Source organism: Sinocyclocheilus rhinocerous, unplaced genomic scaffold (genome assembly GCF_001515625.1).
Source record: "Sinocyclocheilus rhinocerous isolate Xijiao unplaced genomic scaffold, SAMN03320098_v1.1 scaffold285, whole genome shotgun sequence".
Taxonomy (NCBI): Eukaryota; Metazoa; Chordata; class Actinopteri; order Cypriniformes; family Cyprinidae; genus Sinocyclocheilus; species Sinocyclocheilus rhinocerous.
The window spans coordinates 829156-839796 of NW_015630288.1; the positions used below are offsets into that span (position 1 = coordinate 829156).

Here is a 10641-nt window from a genome sequence, read left to right on the forward strand (position 1 = left end):
CATTACATTCAACAACTCACAAGGAACTAAAGAAAAACTAGGGCTATATATACACACACGGGGCTAACAAGCTTAACAAGATAAGACACACCTGGGGAAACTAATCAAGGGTAACCAATGAACAAACAGACTACAAACACCACGGAAGACAGGAAGTGACAAAAAAAAGTCCAAGACAAGGCACAGAGAACATGTAACTAAAACAAGAAAGAGTTGACTTGAAGAAAGCAATCTTTTATTTTCTAAAACTAAAATAAAACTGAGTACCTCAAAATTGCAAAAAAAAAACAAAAACAACAACATCCTTCAAAAAGGCCTCTTCAGTATAGCGGATAGATAAGATAATGTTAAGTAAAATTAAAATTAAAAAGTCAAAGCTTGGATGTGCTGGATTCGGCCTCATTGCCAGCTGCAGTCATGTCTTCTCATATATAAAACACCTGTGATTCACAAGTACTTGCTAAGGAACTCACGTTCACGTAATGTAGTCTTGTTGACAAGTTTGGGTGAGTAAGGGCAAAACGCACAAGATATTGTATTTTTGGTGCCCTGTAGTAGTAGGCAGTACCATGTCTTTTGTAGCAGAAATAAACTGCTGCAGAAAAAGCTAGGCGCCATTCAAAATGTAATGTGTAAAGCCCCGTTCACACCAAGAACGATAACTATAAAGATAACTATAAAGATAATGATATTAGCGTCCACACCAGCGAACGATATCATCCGTTTATTCTAAGCGCACATGCGTCTGCCGCTTTAAATTCTTGAGCTCGTTACAGCAGGATGGATTCTGATTGGCTGTCGATTTTTTTATCGTTCATCAGCTGGAGAAAAATCGTTTTGAAAGTGATTCCAACGATATCGTTTCTCTTTGTCTTTATCGTTATAGTTGTGGTGTGGACTCTGCTATTCTTTAATATTGAGAACGATTTTTAGAACTATATCTTTATCGTTATCTTTATAGTTATCGTCCTTGGTGTGAACGAGCCTTAACTACAACACTTATTACAAATGTAGTGGAGTAAAGAGTAGATACTTATTCAAAACTGTAGTGAAGTAGAGAGTAAAAGTTGCTAATCTTTGATACTCAGTAAAATTACAAAGTATCCGAAAATATACTCAAGTACAGTAATTAGTTAAATTTACTTGTATTATTAGTTACTTTACTTTATTACTTTATTAGTTATATATACACTTTACACCTCTGACAAAGGGGAAGGATATTAAGCGAGAACAGGTTCTCATTTTTGTGATATTTGCAGTATTTAGATGTAAATGGTCATGTACGAGTAGTATAGCATTATTCTCTGCTCTATAGTGTACTTATGTGTTCTGTGTTTGTGTTCTGTGTTGTCTTATGTGTTAAAATTCACTACTGCAGTAAACTGGAGGCCATTCCAGCCTCATATTTGAAAATTCAAGCTCATGTTTAAATAAAAATCTCATTTTCCAGTTTGTAGCGATGCAACTCCAGTTAAAATGATAAGATCATTCTGCCAAATGGTGTACTGTCTTTTCATAATTTAGTTTGATTTTAACAGCACATTTCTGTACAGAATGTTTTATGAATCTGTTACAATGCAAAGCAGCTTTGGCAAATGAAAGATTGTGCAACACACGCACAATGAACCCTCAACCGGTTAAGCAAACAGTGTTACTCGATTCACAAGTGAAGAGGTTACCAATTCATAAAAGAGGTCATTATAGCTAGAGAAAGCATTGAAATGCACCATAGAAAACAGTCTGTTTAATTTCGGTTGGAAAATGTAATAACTAAATTATGACTGTTTTGAAGCAATCAACCTCGACTGACATAAGAAAAAGAAAGTGTTGAATATGTGCCCTTTAAGAGACATTGTAAAAAATTTAGTAAACTCAAGAGTGAAGACACAGTTGAGTCCTTGTAGAGCGCATTACTAAACGAAACAACCACTTTCCAGTAAAAGCAGCTATTCATCCTTAAACAAGATAAGTTGCAAAAGATACGCTTAATTTAAAGGGAAAACAAGTTTATTTTTACCATCTTTTTTGGAGGTTGGTCTGCAGAGAGATGCTGCAGTCCTTTGATTATGACAGTAAAATATCACTGTGAGCAAAGGGCAAACACTTCACAAGATTCAAATATCAAGGGTGAAAGATTTTAAAAATTTCAATGTAACTTACCACTCGAGTTCTGGGAATTGTTGATGTCGGCACGACTGGACTGGCCTGACTGGTTAGACATTTTCCCTTCCATTTTAGGGCCATAATTTCCCTCTGCAAAGGCAAAAATCAAAGAAGCTTAAATAATACATATCAAAGATAAGAACAAACTTAAATGCTCGTTTCATCCTTCTTAGCGCATCACTCAAAATAAAACAGGTATTTTCCATGAATAGAGATGAAATGGGTTTTTAAAGCAATTTCTCCTTGATTTATGGGAATTGTAAGCTGATCAATAACTTTTTTGGCAAGCAACATATGTAATACATTATATGAAATCTTGTGATATTTGTTTTGCCAGTGCTTGTTTTGTGGAAGGCTCCTAAGAATGTAAATATGTGAAGAGTTGTCAGGTCATCGTTTTTCTTCACATCTAGAGTGTTAAGTCACACGGCATTTACTCCTCGGGTGAATGGCTCTGACAAACAAAGAAAAAGTTCAATGTCCAGAACAAAGTGCCCATAAACAAATATGTCAGCACACCAGACAAGCAAAAGCCATTGGGATGAACGGGAATGCTAACAGAGAGCTTTCTCCGTGGACAGGATATATAAATCTTTGCACAGATTTCATTCTATAAGTATGCATTAGCTCAATGAGCTTGTGCAAAATTCCCTTATAAATTCCAATCCGCAAAAGACCTTTAAACTTTATTCTTTAACATTACAGACACAATAAACCCACTTTAAAAAGTAAAAGTACCGCTGTTAAGTTATCAAAATAAATAAGTAAATTAATAAATAAATAGACTGAGAAGCAAAACTGTATAAGATACTAGAGGTCGACCGATTCATCGGTTTTGGCAATTAATCGCCACCGATAGTTGCTCGCCGGAACTATCGGTTATTGGCAAAAATCCATGCCGATAGTTTTCCGGTTTGCGTCCGTTGCTGGAGTGGCAGAGAAGCTGGCATTATACACGAGAGCTGCCTCTAGAGGCGGAAATCACTGACAGCACATGTTGTTTATTTTGACATGTGACACTGCACGCTGCACAGAGAGGGAAACTCCAGGCGCGCATTTAAATACAGCCGAAAGAAAATTCTAAAGAAAATCCTGCAGCGGAAAGAGCGCCATTCACATAGTTTTCTATTAAATTACATTATATTTGTTCCAAATTGTTGTGAATGTACATAATGACTTCACCCTAGGCTATAAATTATGTATTGTGCATTTTCAGCAAAACGTTTGTCTTTCTGTGGCTTTAATAAAATCTGTATGCTTCATATAGAGACCTGTAAAAGATCGCACTCTCTCTTTCCGCTTGCTTTGTTTGTTTTTAAACACCGAACTTCAAACTCATTTATGCCACATTGTTCATTCTTGAAGCAAACTTAAGTCTGTTTGGTGATTAAATAAACTGTTTTAGACCGCGACTTGAACTGAATGTGACGCGTCTGGAGTGTGTGTGTGATACCTGTGAGTTCTCCTAGACACAGCGCTGCGCTTTTGACCGGTGTGTGACTAATGTTTTTTTTTTATTTTTTTTATTAGATAATCATCAAGTGTTCTACAATAGAAGCAAATAAAGTGTGAGTACACATACAATATCCATATGTATGTAATTTCAATGCAATGGCATTGCGTATATATTTAAAGATGGCTATCTTTAAGCATGACTGTTGAAATTAAATGGTAATACTTAACAATACGAGTCCATTTGTAGCATTAATAAAAACTGTGGAAGTATTGTTCCTTGTTATTTGTGTAGTGTGTTCATTTCAACATTCACTATTACTAATAGGCTACATTTTTTAATTTTAAAGGAGACATATTATGCGCCTTTTCACAATATGTAATATAAGTCTTTGGTGTCCCCAGAATGTGTCTGTGAAGTTTCAGCTCAAAATACTCCACAGATCATTTATGATATCATTTTGAAAATGCCTATTTTGAGTTGAAGCAGAAACGCGCTGTTTTTCGGGCCTGTCTCTTTAAATGCAAATGAGCTGCTGCTCCCTGCCCCCCTTTCCAGAATAGAGCTGCACCATTACAGCTCGGACCTGCTAAAAACATATGTTTTGGTTCTGATTATCATGTTTATCGCGCTGAAATAATGAGTTTTAAACCATATGAGTTTAAACTTCTGATATATACGGTTTTATGAGCGCACACAACCGAAGCATACGGACAGAAAGCGGTCACCAGACAGCATGTGAGTTCTAAACTAAGACTTTCGCCATGGCATTACAACCGTTGTCGCTTGCGAAATCAAAATGATGGCGCCGTGGGAAACTCACAGATTAAGGGGCGGTGATATTATAATGAGATCCCTTTGCCACGTCACCAAGGGAGCGAAATCAGACACGCTCGTTTTTTTCAGACGCTTGCAGAAAAAGGCTTACCAAAACAAAGTTACTGGGTTAATCTTTTTCACGTTTCCTTGGTTGGTAGATGCACTGGGGACCTGATTATAGCACTTAAAACCTGGAAAAGTCAGATTTTCATGATATGTCACCTTTAAAGTTTCTTTTATTATTAGCAAACTATGAAATAACTTGAATGATCAATATAATAAATAATATTAATATTTTTATTATTTTACAAATTATGTTTCAGTACTGTTACTGCTTTAAAAAAAATAGTAAAGCACTATTTTAGTTTTCTTTCAGTATCTATTTGAAAAACTATCGGTTGATTAATCGGTATCGGTCAGTGTGGTCCAACCTAGCTATCGTATCGGTAAAATCCACTATCGGTCGACCTCTATAAGATACTGAGTCTTATTTTCAGCAAACTGTATTATTCTCTCCATTTTGGCAAGTTAATGATAATGTTAATGATAAGGTAATGTTAATAAAGATAATTGAGAATTATTTAGATACTTATTATTAAAAAAAGTGAAAAATACCCATATTGCTACATTCCTGGCAATGACTATGCCAATAGTAGAGATTTAACAAAGTCTAAAATGTCTCTAAAGCAAATGATTAATCACCCAACATGTCTCATTGACAATTAATCATAGGCATCCACAATTAATCATTAAAAAGCATGCTTTATTACCAATTAACAATCTCACATCTCCCTGCAAAACCACGACTCTCTAAAAATTTTACAGCTCATTTAGAATAATCAGTCATTTTGCAACAAATTTAAATTTAATTCTGGTAGCATCGCTACAGTCTCTCTGACCCAATTCTATATTTTCACCATACTTTAAATAGCTTTCAATGTCAAACTCCTCTGCATATCCTCAATGCAGGACTAAGAGATAAATGAGAGGAGAGATGAAGGACGAAGATAATAAGAAAGACTTTTCAGCGAACACCTCAGCAGAGCGCAATAACAATTTGAGATCCTGTACGGTTTATTGCAGACAGATTGGGTAGTTTTACAACAGAAATTATGATCTTAGTAGTTTTGTGAACAAGCTTCCACCATCTCCATATTTAATGATTAGAGTTTCCTTTACTGTTAGTGTCTAATCTATAACTTCTACACACCTCTATTTATATATTAGCAGAAAACTGCCATGAACAACACAACACACAGGTAATGAAGTGAGGACTTACTCATTGGAGCGTGAAGAGCCACATGTTCCTGATAGGGGTTGAAGTATTTGTACTGTTTTCCACAATACTCACACGTGTAACTTCCCGTTTCTACAGAACACAAAATACAGTAATTAACCAACACAGTTATTAGTCAAAAACACATTAGCGCTGATAAATGCAATGCTTCAGAGATTCATTATTCCACTTGAACCATGATGATTTATCAGTACCAGATTTCAGTTGCTTAAAGCGACAGTACACCCAAAAATGAAACATTCTGTCTTTATGACTCACTCATGTTGTTCCAAACATGCATGACATGTTTGTCCAATTCAAATCTAAATCCAATTGGAAGAGGGAAAATCTCTTTATAGAAATGTATTCAGGTTTTTAATGACATGACAATCGTTATATTTTGGTGAACTATTAATTAAAGCCAGTGGTTCTCAACCAAGGGGTCATGATTCAAAGAAAGACAAAATAAGCATTCAAATAAGCAAAACCTATCAATATATTTCTTTTTAAATTCAACCCTCAGCAATATTTTATTTTCATTTGAATAACCAGGGTTCCCGCTTTCTTGGAAAGACATGGATATATATAAAGTAGCCTAATTTTTAAAGTGCGATTTTTAGACCTGGAAAAATTGTGATATAAAGAAATAAAATCTTAAAATTCAAAAATGAATTTTTGTGGTTCTGTTATTTTTTAATTTTTTTTGGCCAGAAATACAAGGATTTTAATAAAAATGTATAGTTTCCACATCAAAAATATTTTCAGGCGTGTGGTTCTGCATATGAAATGAAGGGACAATATTAATTGTTAACCAGTTGATCACAGAATGAACTTCTGTCCAGAATGGCTGAATGTGATCACAAAATAAATTTAAAAAATGTGCCCTTGAATGTCTTACATTTAAAACAAAGATCTGAGCAGCTAGAGAACATTTTAAGAAGGTGACCAGGTGTAAAACAGATCCTATGAAAAAAGAAAAAAGAAATAAAATTTTGTTCATGTAGAGAAATTGATGTACACCTTGGAAAAAATCCATTACAAATCTCAGTCCAATGGTGCCGGACTGAATGATACCCCTAAATCCTGTTCCCACAATTGTTTCAGAGAATCATATGCTGAATTGTCAGAGTGGAGCAATAGAGCATAACACTTTGAAATAATCCCTTTAAGAGAATTGGCAGTAATTTCCCTCCAAGACTGTTTCCAAATCTGATCAGTTTAAACAGAGTTTGTCCTGCCTTAAAAGAGATTCTGTAAAATGCCAAATTTAAAGATATTTGGAAAAAAAACTAATAAAAAAAATCAGAGGAAATGTTATACTCTACTTCAAGTTGTTCAAACAACTTTAACAAGATAAACCCTTAAAGGCAGGGTATGTGATTTTTCAAAAACACTTTAGAAAACTGATTCGGGCCGAATAGCAAAACAAACTTGTAGCCAATCAGCAATAATGGGTGTGTCTACTCGTGATGTGGAGGAGAGAGCTTTCAGTGCATGGGACGGACATTAGCCGAGCCGAGCGACAGAAAGATAGAGATGGCGGATAAAAAACAAAAGAGGAAAACGTCTGCGGAACGATAAGGCAAGAAGTAGGACCCGTGTAAATATCGGATCAGCTTTCCAGCGCTGGAGAGAACTCAAGGAGCGGAGGCCTGCGATCGGACGCCGAGGTTGCTTTGTTTCTTCTCAATAGGTGAGTAACACCGTGTGTCTACAACAGCTAAAGTCTGCCTACACTGGACGCGATCAAACGACTGTTGAAAACCATTTGAAATTTGTGTCAGCATGTCATAAATAGAACCCGTGGAGCGTTTTCTGTCGGGGATTTGTTGCGCCGCACCGCTCACGTCCATAGACACGGTGTAACATTGGTTTTGCTTTGTTTCACAGAACTAATCGTTGCCTGGGTTGCGTACGTATATGTGGGGCGGAGTTATCAAAATAGGGGCAAGACCCTTTTGGGGTAGGGGCGTGTTTGTTTTGGTGATTTCAAATATCAACATTGGCTACCAGAAATCTCTTACTCAGCCTTTAAAGTTCCATTCCAACAGGCCAAAACTCCTAATCTGAACTGGAAAATAAGTGTTCAAATCCAAGGGTGACAGAGATAACTGGAGCAATATTTAAAAAAAAAATGTTTCCCAAAGCCAGTAATGTAGCATAAATTATTACATTATCAATAAGGGAATTTATCTGGTCTACACTGTTGATAAATGGGAAGGACTCGAGTCTTCTGGGGTAACAAGATAAAGATTCAAGATCAATCCATATAGAATCATGCCTGTTCATGAACCAATTCATCATCATTTTGAGTTGAGCAGATCAGTAATAGAATTGTAAGTTAGGTGAGGAAAGACCTCCCAAAGCTTTTGGTTTACAAAGTTTACAGAGTCTAACTCTCTGTTGCTTATTATTCCAAATACAGCAGTATATGTGAGACTTCAGTGATTTAAAAAAGGCTGGGGTTAAATAACATGGAAGATACTGGAACCAATAATTTAATCGAGGAACAATATTCATTTTAATAACATTGACTCTCCCAAGAAGAGCAGTTGTCAAGGAGGTTCACTATTTCAAATCTTTCTTATTTTTTGTTATTTAGAGGGGAATTATTGGTCTCAAAAAAAGTTATTCAAATCAGATAAAAATAATAAAAAATACCTAAATATTTAAGACCTCTCTCTGAAACCTGTAAAGGGGATTGTATAGCCAGATTATAGGGAATATTAAAAGGCCAAGAGACAGATTTTCCTAAATTAATTTTATAGCCGTTCACATTGACACTGGTTACTGAATCTGTGTGAAGATATTTAATCACACAAGTAAAATTGGAACCAACCCCAAATTTTTCTAATACTGGATGCCGAAAAGTCTTTCATCGTGCGATCTTTTTTTTTTTTTTCTCTCAAAGACAAAATCATTGCTGGGCTTTAGGAATATTAAAGTAATGTATGGCATTGAGAATACAGCGTACATTATCTGTGCCATTTCTAGACTTCACAAAACCTGCCTGATCTAAATGTATAATTTTAAGAAATACCGTTTCAAGCCTGCGGGCCAAAACCTTTGCAACTATCTTGTAGTCCACATTAAGAAGACTAATGGGCCTGTAAGATTAACAATCCAAAGGATTTTTATCTTTTTTTAAAGCAGACTAATAGAAGCATATCTTCAGGAAGGTGGAATTTCACCTTTCCAAATATTATTAATAGCGGGCATAAGAATTTGACAGATTTTCGGCCAGAACTTCTTAAATTCCAGTGGAAAACCATCTGGGCCCAAGACACTTCCAGTTCAGCACAGCCTTGCATTCACTAACACTTTTAAATTTAGTACTGTGGGAGACTGCTTATGGATTTGCTCTAGCCTAGTAACTTTCTCAAGCTGTCTTTAGGTGGGAAGTGTAAGAAATAAGATGACCATGCAACGTGGCTTTGGCAACATTCCTTATCATAGCTGAAGACACTGGAGAGTCTCTGTTATTAAGCCAAAATTGTGACAAACTATCCAGAACAAAAAGGGTCACTATTTAGAAGACATATATTTAATCTCTAATTCGAAGTTCTGGGGATGCTAAAAGATGGATCTATATGCAAATGCACTGGTGCATGACCTGATAGAGTCAATATGACAGGAGTGAACTGCATGTAGAAACTGTCTAAGGATAAGAAAAAAATTGTCAATCCTAGAATATGAATTATGAGGGTGTGAACAGAAAGTATAGTCTCTCACTTTGGGATTCAGCTGGCACCATATGTCAATCAAGCCAAAGTCTATGCAAAAATTATTAAGAACACTGGACGACCGGGGGTTCTATGCATTTGTAGAAAAGGATTTGTCCAAAGAAGCATTCAATATGCAATGAAAGTCACCAGCAAGAAAACCCAATCCTTTACAATGATAGTTAAACAATAAAATCATCCATGGTATAAAATTAGGTAAATCATAATTTGGCGCATACACATTGAGGATAGTTATATAATGTTTAAGAACTGAGCCTGCGATCACAATAAATCTCCCCTCAGGATCTGATTCCGAATATTCCAGAATAAAAGGGAATAAAATGGCAGTACCTCTTCTATTCTGTGAATAGGTGGTGAGGTAAATTTGACCTACCCAATCTCTCCTAAGCTTTGAGTGTTCAGCATCAGATAATTTAGTTTCCTGAAGCAGTGCCATGTCAGGTTTTTGTTTTTTCAAGCATGTTATTTTTATTTTATTTTTTTCCTTTTCATTACATGGCCGATCCCTTTGACATTCCAAGTAATAAGTTTAAGTGATCCAAACATGAAGTTAATCCACTGGGGGAAAAAAAAAAGTTTGTCTTGGTAATCTTTAATCAAAATCTGATCATTTGCTTCTGCTATTGAATGCCACTCCTTCTCTGATGACATCAGTTTGACGGTTTGGGCAGAATATTTTTAACCACGCCCTCCAACCATTAGTTTGCTGCGAGTGAGAGATGAGAAGAGCGCAAAAAAAAAAAAAAAAACCCCGCCCTCTATTAAATATTCCATTTCAGTTGGAAATACGTCACCATACTAAAATAATGTTGGCAGCAACTTCCGGTTCATGCAGACTTCAAGAATGTAAAGAAAAATATTTTTTTGAGCTGTGTTTGAAAATCTCAAATAAATTAAAAATAAATAAATAAAAGATGAAAAATAAATAGTGAACAAAATATATTAATAATACAATAAAGTCACTGCATATACATTAGAAAAAAAACAACTCAGTTAGACAGTCTTTCAGCACAACAGCAAATAATAAATAATAGGGACTCAGTATACGGTCAACAGACGAATCAAGACTAGAGGTCGACAATTTTTGGCATTTTTTAATTAATCGGCATCGGCCGATTGTGCTGCAAATTATGCCGATTTATAGGCAGGCGCATCTGCGGGCCGCTAAGCGTTGTTGCCTAACTCCC

General features: G+C 35.7%; 1 protein-coding gene across 4 annotated transcripts in view; it reads right to left on the minus strand.

Annotated features, from left to right (window-relative positions):
- Positions 1-10641, minus strand: part of LOC107739978 (zinc finger protein 618-like) — a 68061-nt gene that overhangs the window by 18942 nt on the left and 38478 nt on the right. For all 4 annotated transcript variants that reach the window (XM_016552247.1, XM_016552246.1, XM_016552244.1 and 1 more), the window contains exons 8-9: positions 5715-5804; positions 2161-2253 (exon numbers count right to left, since the gene is read on the minus strand). In XM_016552247.1, coding sequence (XP_016407733.1) covers positions 2161-2253; positions 5715-5804 — 183 coding nt within the window. The remainder of the gene's footprint in view (positions 1-2160; positions 2254-5714; positions 5805-10641) is intronic.